General features: G+C 35.8%; 1 protein-coding gene across 3 annotated transcripts in view; it reads right to left on the bottom strand.

Moving 5' to 3' along the window:
- ATRNL1 (attractin like 1) overlaps positions 1 to 26,845 on the bottom strand; it is a 454,562-nt gene that overhangs the window by 256,459 nt on the left and 171,258 nt on the right. For all 3 annotated transcript variants that reach the window (XM_079793604.1, XM_079793602.1, XM_079793603.1), the window contains one exon: positions 24,214 to 24,292. In XM_079793604.1, the coding sequence (XP_079649730.1) occupies positions 24,214 to 24,292 (79 nt within the window). The remainder of the gene's footprint in view (positions 1 to 24,213; positions 24,293 to 26,845) is intronic.

Genomic DNA, 26,845 nt, shown 5'->3' with positions numbered 1-26,845 from the left:
TCGGTTAAAGTCTGTTTGAACTAGGTTGGTCCCAGCAAATCCAATCATGGGAACAAAATGTCCTAAGAAGATAGATCAAAGATATGGTATCAAAGAAGCCTGAGAAGCAAAACAGTAAGTACCTGTAGTTAGATAGGGAGGGGGAGGTAGAGAGATCTCAGACACTGGCATTTTCCTATAAAGACTTGTGAGTAGGCACATGTGGCTAACTGTAATCAAATAAATAGGCAGTAGCAACAATGCAAACAACTACATTTACAAGGTCCTTGTGCCATCAAAAGTGCCACCATCCTGAATGAAAAGAGACTATGACCGCTGAAGAAAGAAGAAGACTGTATGTAATGCTATTCAACAGTAAACAGGAAAGAAATACTGAAACGTGCTACAACATGGATAAAATACCAGGTGAAGTGGAAGACATCAGTCACAAAGGACCATATATGGTATGACTTCATATATATGAAATGTCCAGGATAGGTAATAATCCATAGCAACAAAAAAACAGGTGATTGCCGAGGCCTGGGTGGGAGAAAATGCAGAGTGACTTCTACTGGGTGTGGGGTTTTGTATTGGGGATAAAAATGCCCTGAAATTGTGCTGATGGTTGCACAATTTTGTCAACATATATAAAACACTGAACTGTGTCCTTCAATAGTTATGAGTTATATTTAAAGAAAGTACTTATTTAAAAAAAGGACTGTCTTTGGACCCTGAACCTTCCAGGCAGGAGACAGGCTGAGAAAATATCTCAATGTCACAAGACAATGCTCTGGGAATATTTTCGCGTTTCAGCATAATCAAGGCGAAAACCAATCATACTGGCAATCTTGCTTAAAGGATGATTAAATAGCAAACAAATCTTCAATTTAAAGATGGAGACCTCCAAGAAGAGGTATGAATCATCATCCAGAGATAACTGTCCTCATTCTACAACCAAGGCCCTCTTCCCGAGATTCATCATTTCTCTTGTGGTGCGAACCCCACTACATGTGCAGAACCCATCTGCTTCTCACTGTGGCACCCTGTGGGCATATGAGGCACAGGGAAGTGGCACAGGCTCCTATGTAAACAAATAGTCTTGTCTCTGAATGAGATTTCTCAGGATTCTGCTGATATATTTATTTGTGCGTGTGTGCTATAGAAATACATATGCATGTGTGAGTATGGATATCTGTGCAAGTATAGAAATCTATCAAACTCGTCTTAGTTTCAGATTCAACATTCAGATTCCAAAGAAGGAAGATTCTGCAATGCCCTCTTCAGATGCATGAAAATGAAAACAGAAGGATTTCCCACAGAAGCCAGAGACAACAGCCATGAGGGGAGGACTGAGGGGTGGCTCCGGAAACCTAAGCAAAGATCTCCTACTCACAGGGAAGGAGATGGTAAAACATTTCACCAACAGGCGTTCAGAAGTGCTATGTTCAGGGACTGCTGAATACCTTCCATTCTTCCATGTCAAATGGAAGCGTTTAGCATGGTTATCCTGCCCCATTCCCCCACTGAATGTTGAGTGTGAAACAAGAGGCTGCTAGATAACTGACATTTTTACTTCAAGTTATTAAACAATGAGATGAGGCCTTTTGAGTTTATTCCTGCAGGAGGGAGCTGCGCACTGAGTGTATTTCAGGCACAAAAGGAAGGCAAGTCCGTGTGTGTGAAAAAATGGACCAGAGTAAATTGTAATATTTTTCACTATTATTCCTCTTCTCCCTCCCCCACTTGGTAGGGGTATATTTTCTTTTTATATTCACTTATTGTACAAGCAATGGATTTATAACAGACATAATGGAAAACACAAGCAGAAAAATATTAATTACCTACCAAAGGAAACAATCATTAGGCAACTAAAGGTTAATACACACCAAGAAAGCAAAGTGCTGAGAAAAGCACTTGAGACCATGACAAAAATAGGGTGATGCTAAAGATACGAGCCTGTCCAACATGAACAAAAGTACAATTCATGTGCCAGAATAAGCCTGCTAATCTTGTTAGGATATGCATCCATGTAGAAGTAGTCTTGGCATCTTTGTCTGAAAGATAGGCCAGTCTAATTATTTTTGTCTATGGCAGTAAATTTCTGTAGTCATTTGACAATCAGACTTTTTACAATTCAGATTTAATCTTAAGGCTGGTAGAGTCAATAATTTCAATTTAGCTAGAACTACAATGAATTCCTTTATTTTGCTATAGTATATTCTGTACCGTGAATTTTGCAATAGCAAACTGGTATATTAGAGCTTTTCTTTACAAAGAACCAACACAAAGCTGTGTCAGCTATAATGTAGTTTCACACAGAAAATGATGAACAGCAGCGAAGGCTGTCTGGCCTATGGCCAAATGGAGTTGTCTGACAAGACTATTACTGAGCATGGCCTGCTGACCTTCCCACTGGAGGGTTAACCGCCTCATCTCTCATCAATACCACCCTGACATTTGATTCAAAACACTTTGAAAAAGATTAAGTGTTACATAAATTGAATTCAAAACAATGTCATGCAAAATTAAAATCAACATTAATGACAGTTGTTAATATTTGTCATAACTTATTGCCAAAATCTACAGATATGTATAGATAAACTGGGCCCAGAAAATATCCTAAACATTCAATAAAGACAAAGAAACTTCATTTCTGTGTGTGTGTGTGTGTTTAAATATATTTCTATTGATTTCAGAGAGGAAGAAGGGAGAGGGAGCGAAAGATAGAAACATCCATGATGAGAATCACTGATTGGCTGACTCTTGCACAATGCTGGGGATAGAGCCTGCAACCAGGACATTTGCCCTGGCATGGGCCCTGACCAGGAATCGAACCTTGACCTCCTGGTTCATGGGTCGATGCTCAACCACTGAGCACCACTGGCCGGGCTGCATGTGTGTGTTTTTTAAAGCATTTTGAGTAGCCTTTATACAAGGAGAATTGAAGACCAGCTGTGTGAGTTCTGGAGCTCTTACCCAATTACTGTCAAAGAGCCAGATATTGAAATACAGTCCCTATGACAATTCAATGTGCTTTCTTTATTAAGCAAATGAGAATCCAATGACAAAACAAGGATACAATGATAAAAGACTGTGAATAAATATGATAATCCCCATACTGATATAGGTTGTCCTTTTGAAAGATAAGGACTTTTTGCCCAAGATCATTGCTGAAAGAGTAATTGATTTTAAATAGATCACTTAAATAGTTCTCCAGCTTATGTAACTAATTACCACTGCACACAACTATTTGGTATTAATGGCAAAATTTAGCTTATGCTTTATACATCATAAGCATGCTAATAACCTTTAAATATATTTTAAGACATTATGTTAAAGCCATGGACTAATTTTATCCTACATTTTTTTATTTTCCCAGAAGTAACCATCATAACTCATAGAGTCAAGCACCCTTCCTTATATTTCTTATCTTGCTTGCCATTTCTCACAATGACTGGTCAGTTTCCTATGGGCTAGAATGGCCCACAACTTCTCTAACACTCAACATCAATGGTCTAATCGTCTGAAAATGCTCTCCATGGCAAGTGCTACAAATGTAAGGAAATCTCTTGCAGTTGTTTAAGTCTACCTGAATTCTATAACTAGGATGTCTGCAAAAATATAGTCCTAGCAAGTACACGTCATTAACATGCAGAAATGAAAAAAGGTTCTTCACACTTGAAAAACACTAGCAGGGTTGGAAAATGGCTATGTGATCAACAATGAAAAGAGAGTAAAACGCATTGTAAAACAAGTTGAAGAACACTCCAGATGTCAACAGCATTAAACCTGCAGACATTCAGATAATAATAAATGCAGCAATGTACACAGAGCTTGCTTCTCAACTTAATCCTAGTTAGGGCCAAATTCTGACACTATTCTTAGCTTCACTGCAAATGAACATGAGCATTCTTTAATGCAATTCATTCTGTATAAAGGTTTTACTACACACATAATTGCTCAGATCTCAGTTCCAGCTTAGTAAACAAAATTACTTGAAAGGAGATGGCCCATTAACAATATACATTTTCTAAAAATCAACATTAAGTGGGAAAAGATGAATATGTGTTATATGCTCTACCTAAATCACTGATGTTTTAAAATAGTATAATTTGTAAATTCTTAAGATTAAGCGTATTATAACAATGAGTTTAACAGATCTACAAAAAAAACCAGCAATGTTTATTACAATTCTATTTTCAAGTGTTACCTATGAGTTACAGGAATTATTCTCTTTAAAACTGAGTCAGACCTAATGTACTATATATTGTTTTGAAGTATTATCTCAAAAAGATTCCAGAAATTAGAAAATTATTCACATATGCTTACTAAGCAATTAAAAATAGTACCCTGGCCCTGGCCAGGTAGCACAGTTGGTTAGAACGTCATCCTGATATGCCAAGGTTGCAGGTTTGATCACCGGTCAGTGCACATACAAGAATCGAATCAACCAATGAGTGCATAAATAAGAGAAACAACAAATCGATGTGCCTCTCTCTCTCTCTCTCAAAAAAAAAAAAATAATAATCAATCAATAAAACTTAAAATTGTGCTTCCATACAACCCAGCACAATTCCATTTCTGGGTATTTATCTGAAGAAAACAAAAACACTAATTTGAAAAAATATATGCACCCTCTATGTTTATTGTAGCATTATTTACTAGTACAATAGCTTAGATATAGAACCTAAGTGTACACCGAAGGATAAATGGGATAAAGAAGATGTGAGAGAGATATAGCTTCATATATATGTATATGTACACATATATTTAATATGTATGCATATATACACACACATATATATGGGAAAACTATTTGACCATAAAAAAGAAGAAAATCTTGCCATTTGCAACAACATGGATGGACCTAGAGGTTATTGTGCTAAGTGAAATAAGTCAGACAGAAAAAGACAAATACCATATGAGTTCACTTACATGTAGAATCTAAAAACAAAACAAACAAAAATACCACAAAATAAATGAACAAACAAAACAGAAACAAACTCATAGATACAGAACACAAAGTGGTAGTTGCCAGATGGGAGGGAGTGGGGAAATGGGCAAAAAAGTTGAAAGCAATTAAGAAGGACAAATTGCCAGTTATAACAATAGTCATAGGGATGTAAAGCACAGCATAGGGAATCCTATCTAATAAAAGAGTAACACACAAGATGGCTGCCCCCATGTGGTCAAAGATGGCTGCCCCCGTGTGGACACAAGATGGCCGCCACAAGATGGCCAGTAGGGGAGGGCAGTTGGGAGGGACCAGGCCTGCAAGGGAGGGCAGTTGGGGGCGATCAAGCCTGCAGGGGAGGGCAGTTAGGAGTGACCAGGCCAGCAGAGAGGGAAGTTGGAGGCGACCGGGCCTGCAGGGAAGGGCAGTTGGGGGGGACGCAGGCCTGCAGGGGAAAGCAGTTGCGGGGGACCAGGCCTGCAGGGGAGGAGTTAGGCATCAATCAGGCTGGCAGGGGAGTGGTTAGGGGGTGATCAGGCTGGCAGGCAGAAGCAGTTAGGGACAATCAGGAAGGCAGGTAGGCAAGCAGTTGGGAGCCAGCAGTCCTACCGGGATTGGGCCTAAATATGGGCAGTTGGACATCCCTCGAGTGGTCCCAGATTGGAGAGGGTGCAGGCTGGGCTGAGGGACACACCCACCGTGCACGAATTTCGTGCACCAGGCCTCTAGTATAGTCAATAATACTGTAATTAATATGTATGGTGTCAGATGGCTACTAGACTTATCAGGGTGATCAACTCAGAAGTTATATAAATGTTTAATCACTCTGTTGTGTACCTGACACTAACGTAGTTTTGAATGTCAACTAAATTGAAAAATAAATTTTAAATAAATCAACAAGCAATCAGAAAAATAGACTAAGATCATGAAAAATATGCGGAGAGAAAAATATAGCCCGTAAACATAGGAAAATACTTGATCTTACTTACTTAAGAAGTGCAATTTAGAACTAACTCCGACATACCATTTCTCATTATCAACTGGCAAAAACAAAGTTTAACAACATACTCTGCCTGCAGTTGGTTGGAAAATAAAGTGGCAAAACTGCTTTCTGGTTAAAGCTATAAATATTACAAATGTGATTACGATTAAACCAAGAATCCCATCTGGAATTTATATTGTAGTTATACATGGATTAAATTTAAAATAGCCTATATTTCAGTTTTCAAAAACTAAAAAAAAAAGAAAAAGAAAAAAAGAAAAAAGCAACTGTTTATTTGCAGGGGCTAAATATACTAGGGTAAATCATGCTATAAAATACCATGTACCTGTCAAAAAGAAAAGGTCTGCAATGCAAAGATATGGAGATTATGTTGTGACAAAAGTGATGTGTATCAGAAGATACATAACATACTTCTTCACCCTAAAATGTGAATTTTTTCACCTTTTAGTATTTCTGACATTCAGATGCACTTTATAATCACTGTCATGTCACACTTTAATTGCCAGCAATTATTTTTTTCTTGGTGATACATAAAAATGCTGTGCATCACACTGCATAATATTGCAGGTTTGAGAAATATGAAAATATATTATTCTTGTGTAAGAAATGAGGCAAATGAGGTTATATATTTGTATTTGTTGATATTTGCATTAAAAAAACCCTGGAATGACACATAAGAAACAACAGAACCAGGGGGTGAGGGGTGGGCATGGTTATGGTTACATGTGAAAATACTCAATTTATAAACTTTTATTTTCTTCTAACTTTTGAACTATGTAAATATATTATTTATATAAAAATTAAATATATTTAAAATAAAAATGTACACTGCAAAACTGATTTTTAAAAATCATTCTAAAGAGTCTGCATTTGGCCCAGCCGGCATGGTTCAGTGGTTGAGCGTCGACCTATGAACCAGGAGGTCACAGGTTCAATTCCTGGTCAGGGCATATGCCTAGGTTGAGCGTTCCATCCCCGGTGTGGGGCATGTAGGAGGCAGCTGATCAATGATTCTCTCTCATCACTGATATTTCTATCTCTCTCCCTTCCTCTCTAAAATAAATAAAATTATTATTTTTTAAAAAGAATAGCCCATATTAAAAAAAAAATCTGCATTTGCTTTTTACTCATCATATTCTTGCAAACGTAAAATCTGTGTTTGGCTAAACATTGAGAATTTGCTTTTATACAGTGTGTCCCTAAAAAAAAGTATACACACTTTAACAGCTGATAGCTCAATTTTAAAAATGAAATGTATTTTAATAAACACTGCTTTTATCATTACTCAAAGTGTGTGTATACATTTTGGGGGGGGACATCCTATATTTAGGATCTAAATTCTGGCCAAGAAACTTAGGGTAAGATCCAATGCCTCTAGGCACGATCAATGTGTCTTTATGGTCAATACTAATTGAAAATATTGCCACTGATGTGATGATGTTGGAATTTTAAATCTGTACTAAAACAAAATACTAGAACATGACTTTAGTAATTATATATCCTATCTTCAATGGCTATGCTTTATTTTGTTTAATGCTTCTATATTTAAATTTTTAAAGTAACTTTCAATATTAATGTTTTGGCGAAAAGAAGATGAAGCAAATAGAATGTGTTCCCTTTCTTGTGAACTTCAATATTAAGAAAGGACTTACACTATCCTTTTTCCTCGAGCGGAGGTAATACATATCACCAAGATGTAATAGCCTGCACAGTGTGCCGGCCACTCACTGTGTAGACAGTAACCTCCACCAGGCGTGAGTCTATGTGCCCACACTCATAAAAAGTTATTCCACTGTTATCGCTAACAGCCAGCTTTCAGCACCAAAGTCACCTTCATTTGCAATCCAACAAATATTTATCTGAAGAAATATAAAAAGTAATTCTAAACACAATAATGAGGCATGTTAAGTAGAGTAACCACCAGATAAAGGATGACAGCATATGCAACTGCCACCGAATATTTCACTCATCACGTGGCAAGACTATAAAGGTTTTATAAAGGTTAAACAAAGAAGAAATCACAGACATTGTGATTGTTACTTATCATGCATTATTCTCCTTGCAAGCACTTTCTGGAGAATTTATTTGGTTTTCGCCATCCTAATTAAACTCACCGTTATTAAACTACCTTCTAGTTGTTCACTAATGAGCAGGTAATTTGCTAATTAAAAGATGTGAAGAATGAATGTCTTAACAAAATAAGGAAAAAATATGTTCCAGCATTAATCTAAAACTATACCTTAACAGAATTTGAATCAGCATATGATTATACTTTTGAATTAAAAATTGACTAACACTGGCAACAGTGATGTCAAAGTGAAATGAATCTTGATTCTTGATCTTTTAATAAGTTGTTGGCAATTCACCTAATACATACTTTTATTTAATACTAGAGACCCAGTGCAAGAAATTCGTGCATGGGTAGGTCCCTAGTTGCTGTCAGCTGCCGGCTGGGCCTTTTTTCATTCCGTGCTGCCCGCTGCCTGCTGGTGGTCAGCGCACGTCATAGTGAGCGATCAAACTCCCGGTAGGTCGAACTCCCAAGGGGACACTTTGCATATTAGGCTTTTACATATATATATTTTGATAAAATAGGTCCCTCAAAATTATATGGGAAACGTTTAATTAAGAGAATCCTAATTTTTAATTAATCTGTGAAACAAAATGAGATGTTTATATATGGAAGAAATTATCCCAATACATTTCAAAGAATTATTAAAAAACAGTAGTCCACTTTACCACAGATATTAAAGAAAAAAAGGGATAGCAGTCTAAAACAACATTAACTCTATTTGTAAAATGTTAAGATTATTAAACTATGATCCAAGATATTATAATCAACTAACCACATGTTTCCAGCCACCACAAGTTTCTACACTCGATCTTTTAAAACCCATGAACTTTTCAATGCTCAGACTGATGGACCTCAGAGGGAAGGAGGGCGGGGGGACGGGCAGAGAGCAACCGAAGAACTTATATGCATAATCCATCAACACAGATAATAGTGTGGCGAAGGCCTGGGGTGGAGCGGGAACCAGCTGGAGGGTGGCAATGGGGGGAAAAAGAGGGAACATCTGTAATACCCTCAACAATAAAGACTTAAAAACAGTGAAGTGTAACGTAGTTTTCTTTACCCAATATTGGGTAGTTGCTAAACAATGTGTGTTAAGCAAACAAGACATTCCTGACAAATACAATGTGCATGAACTTGCTGACAGATAGGTATACCGTTTACCAAAACTAGATTTCAGCTGCCAGTCATTGAAGCATGGTTCACCAACTAATGTGCAATTAATGGGTTGCAAATGTGTAGATGCCTTCATTATCTTTTTTTTTACGTTTAAAAAATGTATTTTTATTGATTTCAGAGAGGAAGGGAAAGGGAGAGAGAGATAGAAACATCAATGTTAAGAGAGAATCATCGATCGGTTGCCTCCTGCACGCCCCACACAGGATGGAGACGGCAACTCGGGCATGTGCCCTGACCAGGAATTGAACCATGACCTCCTGGTTCATAGGTGGACATCAACCACTGAGCCACACCAGCCAGGCAATGTCCTCATTTCCTAGGCAGCTTCCAGGACACAGTGACAGAGCCCCTGCCCAGGAGGCCTGCATTCATAATCAGCCTTACCCACTTATTTTAATGTGCCTTACAAACTTATCTTTTTAATGTGTACCTTGACATGAAATAGCATAGGTAGCATAACATGGTGATAATAGCATGATTGCTAAGTACAGTATATATTTTAAAATGTAGTACTCTAAGTACTTTGGCAGTTCCACTTGTTTCAACTGATTGATAAGATAACCTACAGTAGTCCATAGGGGTTATAATTTAGCTCCTTACACTCCATTCAGATTCCTCAAAGATTCATAGTAGTCTCAATAGTATCACTTAGTAACACAATTGTCCTAAAATAATAGTGCATTTTAATTAGATTTTGCATTTCAAAGCATTTTCTATGCAGAAAACAATTTTATGCAACTTATATCAATACCCTAAGATAAAAGAATAGCCAAAGGTTATATGTAAATTACTAATTATCTAAAGGAAGCAAAACTGATTCACTGCTTAATTCATGTTAACTCATCTATTAGGCAAATAACTATTCTGAAAGTAATAAATTGTTCACATCTATTTGAGATTTTTTATATTCAGCAATATAATACAAAACCATCTTCTAAGAATAATGTATTTTTATCATTTTGATTAGAAAACTATAGGCCTTCAATATAATTGCTTAAACAATTATGCATGGTTTTTTGAAAGTCAAGATAATGTTTCAATTAGAAACCCTACTAGAGTCCACAATGGCAGTACTTCAGGATGTATTAAAGAAATAAAGGCAATATTTTTAGTGAGGCACCTTTAAAGAAATACACTAAGTAGAATCTTGCTAATCTATATTTTATTGAAACTAATATTATTCCACACTAATAACTCGGCATTTTTAAGAAAAATAGACTTTGATACTAGTAGCAAAATTTGATAGAAAACAATAATTTAAAAAATAAAGACAGTCAATATTAGCATAACCAATGGCCACAGACACGGGCAATGGGAGCTTGCCCGGAGTGGAAATGGCTGGGGGGGTGGTGTCAATCGGGGAAAGGAGACATATGTAAAACTTTAGACAATAAAAAAAATTATATTGATTACATATTTAAATGACAATTGGGATATATTCAATTAATTAAAATATATTCTTAAAATAAAGTAAAGACAGTCAAAAGGAAAATTTCCAATATAAATGATGACTTCTAGATTTTTAATTATAATCTTATCTATTTTATTTGAAAATACTGACCCTGCGTGGATTTTAAGTTTGGATGCTACTGTACTTTAAATTATTAGCAGTTGGAGAGACTGTGCTTCAAATCATTACAAGTCAGCATGAGTGGGGGAGGGGGGTGGAGGGGTAATGGGGCGATAAGGACACATATGTAATACCTTAATCAATAAGAAAGAAATTTTTTAAAGAAATTTTTTAAAAAATCATTAAAAGTCAGTTTCCTAATCAAGGAATTAGGACAAAGGCAGGAATTACTTATGGCTCTAAATGTACTATGTGAAAGATTAGTGTCTGAGTATCATAAGTCTGTAACAGACTTGAACACAATGCTCTGGTACAAATTTATAATTGCATGATATAATGACTATACAATTATAGAGTCTTTCTATACCAACATAAAAATTAGTTACTTATACATAATGACTTTTTACATTTAAATGAAGGGAAAAGTAGCAGAAGCCAAATTTTATTATTACTTTCCATTTATTCATCGGAGTACAGCATAGTCTAAAGCAGTTTGCCAATATTGGAATTTAGCTCTCTGAGATTATAATGTAGGTTGGTGTGCCTTAACTTTTTTACTGGACTCCTTAGTAATTTTCCCTATGTGATTATTATAAACTTGAGTAAGAGCCATGAGTTTTTAAGAGGCACTACACTGGAGCTGGTTTTCTCAGAATTACATAGCTAGAACAGTATCCTGGAATTCTTACAAAAATCTCTTTGAAAGAATATTCTTAGTGCATGATTCCACTGTAGAAATAAATAGTAAAGAGAAAAAATATTTAACAAATGGCCAAAATGTGATATATCATGAAACTATTAGCTTATATATTTGATACCTCATTAATAGACATAGAATATTATTTTTAAGATGTAGTAACAATTTATAATTACAAGGATTTATTAGAATTTAAAAGTTAAAATACTAAAATCTTCCAACAGGAAGTATAGTGTGCTACAGCTAAAGAAAGAAATGTGGAAAAGAATGTGTGTTCACATTTACTTGTATATGGATAAAATAACTTCAAAAGAATATCACAAAAAACTGATAACATTGACTGGCTCTGGGGAGGAGAGAGCTGAATAACTAGGGAAAGGGGTGCAAATTTTCAACTTTGAAACACAGATATATCACCTATTAAAATAGACATGAACACAAAATGCAAACAAGTAAAAGGAACAGAAATCATGCTTGACTTGATAGCAGTCTGCCCATGTGTACTTCTACAGGAGAGAAGAATGACTTCTAAAAATCTCTTACAATACAAGAATAAAGGTTTGTGATATCAAATTACCAATGAGATGGGAAATGTGTGTAGAAAAAAAAGGGAGGGGAAAAAATTATGTCTGTCCTTTGGTGTCCAAGGAACAAGAACAAACTAACCACACAAAGTGAGTTTAAGTGGGCTTTTGGAATCCTATATAATAAAAGCCTAATATGCTAAGTGCCTGGTCGTCCCGTCATCCATTCAACCAATCAAAGTATAATATGCTACTGATATGCTAAGGCCGCTCAACTGCATGCCGTGACGTGCACTGACCACCAGGGGGCAGACAGTCGACTGGTCGAGCAGTCGCTATGACGTGCACTGACCACGAGGGGGCAGACAGTCGACCATTCAACATGATGTGCACTGACCACTAAGGGGCAGATGATCTGACCAGAAGGTTAGTTTGCTGCTGGGGTCCGGCTGATCGGGACTCAGTGAGACGGGCCGGACGTGCCCTGGAGCCCTCCCGCGGTCCCTTTCCAGCTGGCCAACCTCCTGAGTCCCTCCCCAGCTCTGATCATGCACCGGTGGGGTCCCTCAGCCTGGCCTGCGCCCTCTCGCAATCTGGGATGTTGGAGAGCCAGTTTCAGCCCAATCCTGCAGGCCAGGCCAAGGGCAAGAATTCGTGCACTGGGCCTCTAGTAAAGAATAAAGCTCTGATTGCCAGACCTTGTTCAAAGTATTGGCACTAATATAACAGTGGATTTCAGATTGAAAATAATTAATATACCAAAATAGCTAACATTTGCAATATTAGATTCATGATCTAATGGCATGCATGTTCAATATATTCAATATATTCTAATAACCTAAATGTCATGATTAAAATATATGAATCATTTTAGTGAATTACAATAAATCAAATTAGATCATAATTATGCTGATACCAAAGTAATTTAATAATAAATAAATACAATACACTATAGAGCAAGAATACCACATAATTTCTAGATAACGACAGTACATGTCAACTGTCAATTTGACATTACTTTCAGTATAGTTGTGATTCTTGGGGATGAGAAAAAAAGGTAGAATTCCTTCTCTTAAGGGAACATCAAAATCAACTGGAGTCAGCTTTTCCAAATTATACTATTTTGAAATGTTCTCTTTGGTTGAGAATCCATGTTATAGTGAACAACTACTAGTGATGGAGGGTGCACAATGTCTGGATATTTAATGCTCCTTATAATATAGTTTAATTATTGAGAAAACCAATTCTTCAGGATATTACTGAGAGAGCATGTTTATTCTAAAATTAAAATACAAGGTAAATGACTAAGATAACTACATACTGTTGGATGACGAACCTAATCTTTGGACAATTAATAAGGAATGTATTATAGTAATTATGTTAAAGTCATAGTAGAAGCATTTTGCTGGGAGCAGATTGTTCTTTCAAATTAGAACCCACAGAATATATTTTAAAAGTTCACACTACTACTTGCAATACTTTAAACAATAAAATTAAATTAAATAAATAAAAAAGAAAGAAATTTTAGCTCATAAAATTATATATACTGTTAGGACTATAGGGCAATGTGATCAAATTAAGAATAATTACTGACATACTGCTTAATTCTGTATTAGTATTAAATGTCTATACATATTCCCAAGTGTTAACAGTATGTGGTTAGGGAAAAAAAGCACTGTGTAGGGGGCCCGTGGTGGTAGGAGGTTGGATGCTCAAACACAGAAGTAAAACATATGGCACATTCTTTAAATGGGGGCAATTCTGTAATTTAAACAACATTTTACAAAATATGAATGAATATGGAATGTTGATAACGTTATTACCTATACACTCAACTTTCAATGGGTCAAACCCTATATGTTACTACAATTCAGAAAAATTAGATTTCTATCATTTCACAAAAGATAAAAGACGTTGCTTTGCCAAAGATATTATTTTAACAAAAGTAATTCAAAGTCAGATAATATAAAAATTCTTTCTAAACATAAATGATGAGAGAGAATCATTGATCACCTGCCTCCTGCACACCACATACTGAGGATCGAGCCTGCAACCCAGGCATGTGCCCTTGGCAGGAATCAAACCCAGGACCCTTCAGTCCGCAGGCCAATGCTCTATCCATTGAGCCAAACCAGCTAGGGCCACTTCATTTGTTATTATCACTTATTATTGATGATATTAGTTAATATTGATGACTACTGGTAATAATTACTGGAGAATAATAACATGCATTATTACTGGTCATAACCATCCTAATAGGTGTAAAGTGGTATTTCAATGTTTTTCTATTTCCCTGATGCTTAATGTTGCTGGGCATCTTTGTATGTGTGTAATGGCCACTTATACATCTTATATTGTGAAGTGACTATTCATAATCCTTTGTCTCTTTTTAATAATAATTTTTTATTATTGAGTTGTAAAATTTCTTTATATATTTAGATACATGTGCCTTTTCAGATAAGTCATTTGCAAATTATTTATGCCCATTCTTTAGGTTTTCTTTTTACTTTCTTGTTGTTCTTTGATGTACAAAAGTTTTTAATTTTGATGAATTTGTTGATTTTTTTCTTTTGTTGCTTAAGCTTTTTGTGTCATATCTTAGAAGACCTTGCAAGGTCAGGAAAATTTATTCCTGCCTTTTCTTCTAAGGGTTTTATAGTTAATCTCTTACATGCAGGTATATTGATCCTTATTGACTTAATTTTTATGGATAGTGTAAGATCTGGGTCCAACTTCATTCTTTTGCATGTGGCTATCCAGTTGCCCAGCATCATTTGTTGAAAGAGTAATCTTTCCCCTATGTAATTGTCTTTGCACCCTTGGAAAAATCAATTGACTGTAAATGTAAGGGTTTAATCTCTAGGCTCTCAATCCTAGTCTATTGATCTATATGTCCATCTTTATGCCAGTAGCAAACCAAATTGATTAAGCTTTGTAGCAGGCTGAATTCAGGAAGAGAATCTTCAGATTTTGTTCTCCTTTTTCAAGATTGTTTTGGTTATTCAGAGTCCTTTAACTTTGACAAATGAATTTTTATTCTCTACTCATCAATTTCTACAATGGAGCCAGTTGGTTTTTGTATAGGGATCACAATGAAGCTAGAGGTCAGTTTGGGAAGTGCTGTCATCGTGGTGAAGGAAGAGAGCCTCGATCTCAGCAGCTTTTACCTGGAGTAGAAGCTCTGTGATACAAACTGGGCTGGGTGGGGATGGAGGATGAGAAATGCTGGATTGAGAGGAAACAGGCAGAGGGCAGGTCATAGCTCCAATACTACAGACTTTTCTTTAAACTGAGATTTAGTAGAATTTCTTGAATAACTTTTTGTTGGTTATATACACTTAGAACAGCTTCCATAGATTTAAAATAGATATTTGTTTTAAAAATATTTTTCACCAATTATGGCTTTTTTTCCAGTTATGGTTGCACGGAGCTTCTCCTGCTGCCAATCTGGAAGTCCGCACCTCCATTCTCTCTCGTTTTCCAATGTTATGTTTTTTCTTTACATTTTATTTTTGTTGGCGAGGAAGTGTAGAAAAGGGAACCCTTGTGCACTGTTGGTGGGAATGCAGATTGGTGTCCACAATTATCGATCTACAGTCTATTTTCAACACAGCATCACAATTATCAGTTTAAAATCAGATCCTTAATACAAATCACTTAATTTGTGGTTTTCCATCTTTCTTAGAGTAGAAGCCAAAGCAGAGTTTCAATGCCAATGGTGCATATTAGAATCAATGTGGGCTTTGAATATGAACACATCAAGCTGAGGCTCAATTCTGATGTATAGGTGTGGTGTGGGTGAACAGTGATGGGGAACTCAGGGATATAGAAATATATATTTTTGAGATCCATAGGTGATTCCAGGGACCTACTAGATTGAGAACTACTGTGTCAGAGTCAATATGGAGAAGGAGAAGACTCATAAATATAGGAGTTACTCTTACTAATAAATTAATGCATAACTAAAATGTTAACCATTCTTTATACTAGATATCGATAATAAAAACAGCTACCATTTATTAAAGTATGGCAAGTAAAAGGCAGCGGGGAGAGTGCTTTGCATGTATTAACTTATTTAGTGCTAAAAACCTTATCAAATAGGCCCTACCACATTTTATTGATTATAAGACACATTTTGTTTTCACATTTTAATATCTCTGAAACCTGATGTGTCTCACAATCGATGAAATTGTACAACCACTGTTGGCCAGATGGCAGCTATGATAGAGTTGTCATTGCTGGCACACACACAAACTTGATTACTGTAGTCAATGATAACATGTGAAGCACACAAAACATTGTTACCTGAGTCAAAAAGTGATTTATGAAATGTTGGACTATGAATGTGAACAAGTTTTATTAATATCTTAACTAATTTATTTTGCTTCAAATTTCCTTTCAGTGTATATATGTGAATGATATAATAAAATCTGTATCTAAGAAACTCTCTAAAAGTCCTTTCAATAAGTATAAAAGAAATATTCTTAGTGGTAGAGAGTACAGTGCCATAATTTAATTGGCACGGTCTGTTCTTTCTGTTACATCGAATAATGATAGACTATGTCACAATATTAGATAAAATACAGCATAGTCCCCCTGCCACAAAGAGATTCATGTGCTATACTGCAAGTGCTCAATTATTGAATCAAACCTGTTGAAACTCAGGCTATTTTTTGTGATCTTCATATGATTCAGAGAGCTTGAATTTTGGGTTTTGACAGACTTAATTTATAATCACAACTCTTCCATTTACTAATTATAAGCTTTGAGGCATTGCAGTCAAATCTCAAATTTCTTACACATAACTAAAAGGGAAATTTTATATATATATATATGCATACATATATATTCTAATGTGAGAATTAAATGCTATTTTAGTAAAATGCCCAACTGCAAAATGTTAGATCTTTTCCTAAAATTTAGTTATTTGTTTGTTACAATTATGAAATAATACAATCATCCTTCTTTACCAAATACCATTCCCAGAAACCAGAGATAATCCTGGTGATTCTCTTAAAATTGCCATGTATATAATGCATGTGTGTGTACCGTATGAGTGAGTGAGTGAGTGTGTGTGTGTGTGTGTGTTTGTGTGTGTGAGTGTGTGTGTGTGTGTGTGATTTAGACAACTGGAAACATATAAATCCATGTCAATTATTACCCACTAAGAAACATATCTTTAAGATCTATAAATTCTTTCTTTTTGTTGTTGCTAATCCTCACCTGAGGATATTTTTTCCATTGCTCTTCAGAATGGAGAGATCGAGGGAAGGGGGAAGAGAGAGAGAGAAACATCAACTGGTTGCCTCCCACGTAGGCCCTGACCAGGGGTGGGGAGAGAAACCTCAACCGAGGTACCAGAAATCAAACCCAAGACCCTGCAGTGTGCAGGCCAATGCCTTAACCACTGAGCAACACTGGCCAGGCAAGATAGTGTAACCTTTTGAGGGCCATGATTTTTGTTTGATTTGTTCACTGCTGTGTTCATCTAAAAGTGTGCTTGAAATAACAGAAGTTGTTCAATAAATATTTGTTGAATGTAAGATCAAATGTTTCATTTTACACATACTACCTCATTCTTGTTTTCAGTTACATAATATCCCATTATAACAGAATTATTTCAAGAACCATTCTGAATGCCATAAATTGTTTTGAAATGCAAAAAGCCCTATGTAAATATCTTTGCATGAATATATTTTGAAAAAGAAGGTGGGCAAAAGTATTTAGGATATAGTCCTAGAAATCAAATTGAGTCAAAGAGTTTTTCTTTTAATTTGACAGATAATACTCAGAGTAAACACCTTTTATTTTTGCTTACCCAGTATAAGTCTCCCTTGTTTTAAAAACAAATCAAAATTTTACTTTGGAGAATTAGTCCTTCCTCGCTCTCTCATCCATGTGGATTTTGTGGGGTTGAGCCACCTCTCAGCACCAGGGTATTTGTGTTGAAAATAGGATTGTCAAATTGGGCAAATGCATAGGATGCCCACGTAAATTTGAATTATAGATTTAAAAAAATACTATAGCATAAAATCATACAAATATACTGACACATTTGTGTGTGTTTCACATGGGAGACTTTATGGTTAACCAGATTAAAATTTACTGAGAGGAAATTCCTCACATTTATTAATCTAGATTAAAAAACACTGGGTCTAAATTAAAGATAAGGACATATAATAAATTAAAAATTATGATTTTAGGTAAATTTTTATATTGCATATATAGTAAAAACAACTCTACAAATTTCCTTTTTTTAGAAATTAATTCTATGTACAGTTATGCAACAGTTCACATTTATTTCCATTACTAATACACTTTTCAGAAAACTTTTTAATATACTATCTCTCTCCCTATGCCACCACAATAAGGTAAATTGAGGTCTTCCTTTGAGAACTGTATAAATGTGTGTGTATCTTATTGACAAAACCGTAAAGCTATAAAGTCCCTAAAACTGTAGTGCATGTCTTTTCTTTATATCCACAGCACTGATCAATCTTTCTGGAATATTGAAGAGATTAATATACCTTTCTTTAATTGAGCAAAATGGAAACATTACATCTACAATAAGATAGCTGGGAACAAGTTTATAAGCAAGAATCAGTTAACTTTCAAATCTTATGCTCTTATACATACTTGACTTCTCAACTCAGATAATTTTTAAGTAGATTTATGCTAATTTTTAAAACTGTGATAATATAAATAGGCATGCTTAACATCTGTAATCTTTAGTCTTAAAGAATAAAGTGAAAAAATTAAAACAATGGTAATCATTATATTTTGCAATACAGTAAGAGAAAATTATAAGAAAAAATAAGTTAACAGTGAGGCCATTAACTGCCCAAGATAGACATTTATATGAGCATATCCTATATAATAAAAGGCTAAAATGCAAATCGACCAAATGGCAGGATAACCAGTCGCTATGACACGCACTGACCACCAGGGGCAGACGTTGAATGCAGGAGCTGCCCCCTGGTGTTCAGTGCACTCCCACAGGGGGATCACCACTCAGCAAGAAGCCCTGAGCCAGGCTCACAGCTGGCAAGCACAGCAGCAGTGGCGGGAGCCTCGGGCCTAAGCCATCAGTCAGACATCCCCCGAGGGCTCCTGGACTACGAGGACAAATTTCATGCACCAGGCCTCTAGTTAGGCCCGGTGCACGAAATTCGTGCACGGAGGGGGGTTGTCCCTCAGCCCAGCCTGTACCCTCTCCAATCTGGGACCCCTTCAAGGGATGTCCGACTGCCCGTTTAGGCCCGATCCCTGGGATCGGGCCTAAACGGGCAGTCGGACATCCCTCTCACAATCCAGGACTGCTGGCTCCCAACTGCTTGCCTGCCTGCCTTCCTGATTGCCCCTAACCGCTTCTGCCTGCCAGCCTGATCATCCCCTAACCACTCTGCTGCCAGCCTGTTTTCCCCCAACTTCCCTCCTCTGCCGGCCTGGTTAACCCTAACTGCCCTCTCCTGCAGGGTTGATCACCTCCAACTGCCCTTCCTTGCAGGCCTGGTCCTTCTCAACTTCCCTCCCTTGCAGGCTGGGTGCCTCCCAACTGCCCTCTCCTCCTGGCCATCTTGTGGTGGCCATCTTGTGTCCACATGGGGCAGGACCTTTGACCACATGGGGGCAGCTATATTGTGTGTTGCAGTGATGATCAATCTGCATAGTACTCTTTTATTAGATAGGATAGAGGCCTGGTACAGGGGTGGGGGCCAGCTGGTTTGCCCTGAAGGGTAACCCTGATCAGGGTGGGGTTCCCTTGGGAAGTGGGGCGGCCTGAGCGAGGGGCCTGTGGTGGTTTGCAGGCGGCCCACGCCCCCTGGCAACGAAAGCGGAGGCCCTGGTATCTGGAATTTATTTTCCTTCTACAACTGAAACTTTGTAGCCTGGAGCAGAGCCAAGCCTGGGGCTCCCTCCGAGGCCCGCAGCCATTTGTGTTGGGGTTATAATTGAAACTTTGTTGCCTTAAGCGGGTGGACCCAGCCAGGGTGTGCGGAAAGCTTTGCTTCCCCTGTTGCCGGCGGCAACCCTGGCCTGCTCTCTCAAGCTCCATTCTGCCACCATTTGTTTGAATTTGTTTTACCTTCTATAATTGAAACTTTGTAGCTTGAGTGGAGGCTTAGGCCTGCAATGGCTGGCAGAAAACTTGGCTTCCTCTGTTACCTAGGAAACCTTGCTCTCTGTGGCTGTAGCCATCTTGGTTTGGGTTAATTTGCATACTCGCTCTGATTGGATGGTGGGTTGGCTTGTGGGCGTGGCTTGTGGGTGTGTCGGAGGTATGGTCAATTGCATATTTGTCTATTATTAGATAGGATGGTTTAAAAACTTGCTTTTTTTTTAACAATAGAACATATTTTGAGGAAAGCTTTATCTAGATATTAAAATGCTAAACATTACATAAAATGATATCCTTAAATCCAGAGATATTGTAAAAGAAGTTTCACACAGTACCTAATTAATTTTAGTTTCTCCACCTAAAATAATATTTCTCATTACTCCCCTCACTCTCCATAAGCTGGGTGTCTAAGAGGTAGAGTAACTCACTTTGTAAAACATTGCATTACATTAATAATACTTAGATGATAACCCAATTATCACAAATATAGCATCGCAGATATTTTATTAACCCAGGGCATTTCCTTCGTAAAGTATAACTTATTATGACTTCTCTGATTTTGTGCCCATAAAAAAATATAGAAGGAAATCATATATTTGCCTTTAGAAAATCCTACCTGTAGTTTATAAATTTTAATTTCCTAATTTTAACTCAAATTTCATGTTCATAATGCTAAATCAAAATATAGGTTTTATGCTGTGTGATTATAAAAAGTGCAGGAGAGTTGTAATACATCTTAAAAATAAATTTCCATTTAAAATGAATATTTTAAAGCATGACAATATTTTAAGTGAACCCTTTTAACATACACTTTCTCCTAACAAATGTATTTGTAATGTAGTAACTATTTACCTAAAATTGAATGTGGCAATAAAAATGAATGTTTTCAAGCTATAAAATTCATCCTTCTACTGTATTGAAATATTTCCAATAGTCAATATTCATTTATTTGTCCATTAATTAGCACTGCCCCTTACACCTCCCAAATTTCATATTCTTTATAGAGTTATCCTAGAAATGTGTTTGGGACTCCTATATGAAATGGTAATATTAAAATTGAAGTCCTTTGTAGTTTCATTTTTGTGTTTTGAAGAGACACTGAATTCTCAGGGGTGTTATTTAAAAGGCACATAACATTAATAATAGCTTCTGATATTAAAATTATACCACAGAAAAGGGATTTGTATGTTTCTGAGAAGCCAAAACTTCAGTTTTTTAAAAAAGCAATATGCCTGGTTGAATTAACACAATATATTTTAAAATGCCCAGAGATTATTTTCATTTTAAAATAGTCCTTATATTTAGAAACGCAAATAGCACAATTCCTGTTATAAAATTACAGAAATACTAAGAAGAAAAATATTTTAAATAATTTTCATTTACTATTACAGATAAGTTATCCTTCTAACTAATCACAGGAGGCTTCTGAGGTTTACAATAATTGGTGTGCTAAGGTTGTGGAGAAAGTTAACATATCCACATTAAAAAACACACACAACAACACTGGGATATTTTCCTTTGGGGAATATTATAGTTAATCTAAATAAAGACAAGATCAGATAAAAACACATTTTCACTTCCATCCACATCAAGTCTATAACTAGGATTATCATATAAGCTACAACTAATGTAGTTAAAAATAAAAGTCTTTTGTTCTCTAAAACCAACATGACAATCTTTTAATAATATAAAAATTATTTTCTAATACTAGATCTCTGCTAGCCATCTAAATAATGACATTTTTACTTTGGTTATCATATACAAATGGTTTTCTAGACATTAGAATTTTGTACTTCAAAGATTTAATAAAATTAAATTTGAGGAAACTCCTCATAATATTTTTAAAATATATTTTTATTGATTTCAGAAAAGAAGGGAGAGAAAGAGGGAGGTAGAAACATCAATGATGAGAGAGAATCATTGATTGGTTGCCTCCTGGGGATTGAGCCCGCAACCCAGGCATGTGCCCTTGACTGGAATCGAACTTGGGACCTTTCAGTCTGCAGGCCAACGCTCTATCCATTGAGCCAAACCAGCTGGGGCCTCATAATATTTTTTAACATATTATACTATAACATGGGATGACCTCTCAACAAGACAGATTTTCACAATTTTGTATTTCAGTATAGTAGCAAATTAAATGCAAACATTATTGCCATATTCTTTAACAAAAACCAGATGAGTTTTGGAAAGAAGGGCACTGAACTGACGGAGTATCAAGAGGACATGGAGATATTTAGAAGCACAGATTAAATGGGCCCAGTGGTCCCTAGTCTAGTTCTCTCTTCCTATTTCACCCTTGTTCTCTCCATATGCAACATGTATTTGGAGAGATTTGGACTTTTAATCAAAAGATAAATTCATATGTTTATTTTTTAATTAAAGTAATATCAGCTTCCCAGAGCTTCTGATAACATACAATAAAGATCATCACTACACTGAGTTTGTATAATATTAACCAAAAGCAATTAGACATTTTGAGAAGTTTGAGTTTAATAGGAAAATAAACTTTTCACGTTAGTCTTCTCAAATACTGAATACCATTTCTAAACGTTAGTTATCACGTACAAACATTCCTAGAGTTCCAAGAACCTCCAACTGGGAATTAGTTATACAGTGCAATCCTTTCTCTTCGGCGAAAACAAAGTTCAATTAGACAACGTACCCACACAGAAGCCACTTAATGCCAGAGTTGTATACTGATCTTTTCACAACCCCACAATTATTACAGATGCATTTGATAAACTTTAGAAATCAGATATTTAAACGTTGCTACTCATAATAAAGTGGAAACCCAGGATCCCTAATTGATCCTGAATTCTTTTCTAATGATTATGGACATAAATGTTACTTACCTTATTCCTTCGAGAAGACCTTCATTAACACTCTCTGCCTACCAATTGTTTTTCCATTCATGAATCTATAATTTCACCTTAATAGATGGTCTAAGATGTTTATTCTTACTGGTTATCTCCACACAGAATTATACTTCTTGCTAAATATTTATATGTTTATATTTAATAAGCTCCTTTTCAATTAGATTACTTTTATCAGAGAGTCATAACTGGCCAATACTCACTGATTCTGCACCAGCCACATATAGAAATCAGAGAGACAGAGAGGGTTAGATGAATGACTAATTTGTGGTGCAAAGGTGTCAAGTTTGTAGGCACTGATCTTTGATGGATGTTTGAAAATAAAAGAATAATTAAGAAAAACTCACTAATTATATAACTTACAAAACTCTGGATTGCTTTTAAATAGATGAAAATATAATCTTTTAGCATGTGGAAAAAAGAAGGTAAGTAAATACAGGGCCCCTTTATATTATTACACAAAATTATACATGCAAAATTATACTAGGAAATGCAATAATAAAGAGAATACTAATAATAGAAAACTAATATTAATACTAATGTAATATAACAATATGTTAAAACAGAAACCTTTTTATTATATGAAGTACAGAACAATAATTTTATTACATACTTACGCTACTCAGATTGTTACATTTCTTTTTTCCTTTCAATTAGCCAATAAGAAACTATTTATCAAATTTATTTATAGCATTAGTTGTTCTGAAAGAGTATTAGGATTAAATTAAATATAACCAATTCTTACACAGAAATGGATCAAACTGAGGGGCACTTCAAACATACTTGCACTATCAGATAATCATGAAATGGAAAAGGTTTGATTTCCAAAAACAAATCTGGGAGATAAAAACCAAAACTAAATAACTGCCATTCAAATTTTTCTTTGAAAGTGCAACAGACATTTATTAAAATAAATTATGGTTTTACAGTATAACTAATTACCCAAGTAAAAGAGAGTGCCGATCATTTTATCAACAGAATATTTGTATGCACTATACATGCTAACACGACTTAAAAAAAAACACACGTTTTACAACTAACTACTGCTTCTACACATACTGCCTTAAAATGACTGGGAAAGTTGGTTCTGAAGCTTTAAAAATAAAAGACTGACTTGTTCAATCTTAATAAATAAAACTGATGTGAAAGCCTACATTTTAAAGAAGCATGTTAATTAAGCAATAGAGACCCATATGTTTGCTTGAATCTTTAAAGAAAAGATTAAATACTATTACTGCTACCTCTCTCCGCCGAGAAGCCCAGCAGGTCTGCTTGATCTTCCAGACCACGGCAGCCACCAATAATAACGACAAAAAACAACTGGAAAACAAAACACAAGTAACTGCTGCTTAAAATCGTTAAGATGTAATAAAAGAATATGCGGAGGATTTAAATATATACAGGCTAGGTCAAAAGCAGGGTTATAACTATGAGTATGCAAAACACAGAGTTTATTCTTGTATTATTTATTAATCATTGTATTATCTTCCATACAAACAACTGTAGACCTACTTTTGCCCTACCCTGTATATAGAGAAGTAATCACTTTGCCTTGGTAAATAATTCAAGCAAAAAAGGATAAATTAGGGTTGAAAATGTTCTCAAGTAAAATCAAAGTATACAGGTAGAAAAATTATTTACATTCCTTACTATATACATTGTAGTCTATCTTTAAGATTCTGTCAGAAAAAATGTAAATTTATAAATCTATTGGTCTTATAAAGCAACAGAAATCTATTTAGAATTGTTGAGTTATATCATCAGTTTTATAATAGTTACTAGCAACTATTTTAGATATGAAAATATTTCAGTGGTTCTCAACTGAAGATGATTTTAGCCCCTTGTCCACCCCCAGGGGACATGTAGCTGTGGCAATGTCTGGAGACATTGCTGATTATCACAACTGGGAGAGGTGCAACTCGTATCCAGTGAGTAGAGCCAGGGATGCTTCTAAACATCCCGCAATGCACAGGACTGCCCCAAGATAAAGAATTATCTAGTCCAAAATGTCAGTAGTGCTGAAGTTTAGAAACCCTAGTATATGCTGAAGTTTAAAATAAGAAATTATTCAGTTGAACATTTATGCATGTGATCTATACATATTAGGTAAAATATTCAAGAACCTATTCTGATACAGAATACTTGTATTTTGAGACTGACAAATCTATATATACATCTAAAAGGCTAAGTGACCAACCGTACATCTGTCCAACCTTCCGACCGACTGGCCGGTACAAATGACACACACAGGCAATTTAAAAATAAAGGTTGACTCGTGCATGCACAATATATATTAAAATATTTTGTATTTTAATTTTATAATGCTATATTATATATACTATTTTGACATGTAATTTTATGCAGTAATGTAATTACCACACGAATCTTTCTTCTAATTAATTTCCTTTCAATGTGCACGAATTCGTGCACTGGGCCACTAGTCTCTCAATAAAAGATTTAGGTGAGTCCAATTAACCAATCAATGTTTATTTTCTCTTCCTTTGCTCTGTGGTCAGAGATTAAGCTGTACAAAAATACAGAAGCGAGAAGACCTGAGTCACTACAAATTGACTAGTCACTATAAAAATCCTGGTCTTTGTCCTTAATTAATAATCCTAGTAGTCATCAATGGACTTACTCATAAGCAGTGAAATTTTTGACACTTTCCACACTTTTCATGACTTTAATACATTTTTTTCTCCTTGTCTCACTTGAAGAGACTTTAGAATATCCTTCAATGATGATGACGGTGACAATTCTGGCACCTGTCCATGAGTGCTGAAAACCTTCCAGGTACTGTGCTAGATACCTTATATTGATCATTGCCTTTAGTTTTATAAGAACGCTGCAGATAGCATATATTATTCGTTTTTTAGAAAAGAAGAATCCAATGCTCAGAGTTCAAAGTAAATGGCTTATAGTCGCACAGAGAGCAAGTCGTAGTATCAAAATTCAAATGCAGCCTTACACTCTTTCCTCCCCATCTGTTGGGAGCTGTGAGCTTACCCACCATCTCACAACAGTTCTATTTCCATACACATTCTCTAATCCTTGCTTCAGTATCAAAAGAAGTAGATTAAAAAAAAAAAAGCCTGTGACCCTAACCTTTCCAACCTCTGAGGTACCTTTTTATGCTTTATATAATTATCTCTTCTCCTAATATTTACAACTCGTTTTCATCCTAATTTAAATTTTCCGCAGTGCTCAAGTCCCCTACCTCCAAAAATAAAAACAATACCCCTGCTTTACTGACCCTGTAGCTTCCTCTATTTTACCGAGCATGTGGTCAATACACCCACCTCCATGTCAAATGCCTCATAATTTAGTTTGTTTTAACTCTTTAGAATCTGACATCTGGCTTGTGAGCTAATAAAAATGTTAAGATTAAGAATGATTAATGTTTATATAACACTGAACACTTTATAGGACACTTTCCTCACCATCACTTTCAAATAATTAAATACGCTGGTCTTTTCTCAATCAACTGACTTTCACTTCTCAACTGACAAATCCCAACAAATCATTCTTTGAAACTCTGTCTGAATACTGTATTTCCTTGGTTCCCCTCTATCCTTCCTGACACATTACAGGATCAATGAAGGCAGGTTGCATTCCAGATGCCCTCTGCTAAAAATTACGGACATTCCTGAAAACTCAGTTCACGGCAACCATGCTATTATCTTCTCTTGTTCTCAAAGAGAGAGCTCAGTTATTTTCAACTATGAAAGCCTTCAACTATGACCTCACTTGCAATGATCTTCAAATCTGTATCACTGGACAGAGCTGCCAAAACACGAGCATCGAAGAGATTATTTAGTTCAAACTCCTTCCCAGAAAAGAAATTTTTAGCAGAATTCTGATAGTGACCCAGCT

The sequence above is a fragment of the Cnephaeus nilssonii genome, assembly GCF_951640355.1.
Source record: "Cnephaeus nilssonii genome assembly, chromosome: 16".
In the NCBI taxonomy this organism is placed as follows: Eukaryota; Metazoa; Chordata; class Mammalia; order Chiroptera; family Vespertilionidae; genus Cnephaeus; species Cnephaeus nilssonii.
This window is presented reverse-complemented; position numbering and strand designations above follow the sequence as displayed.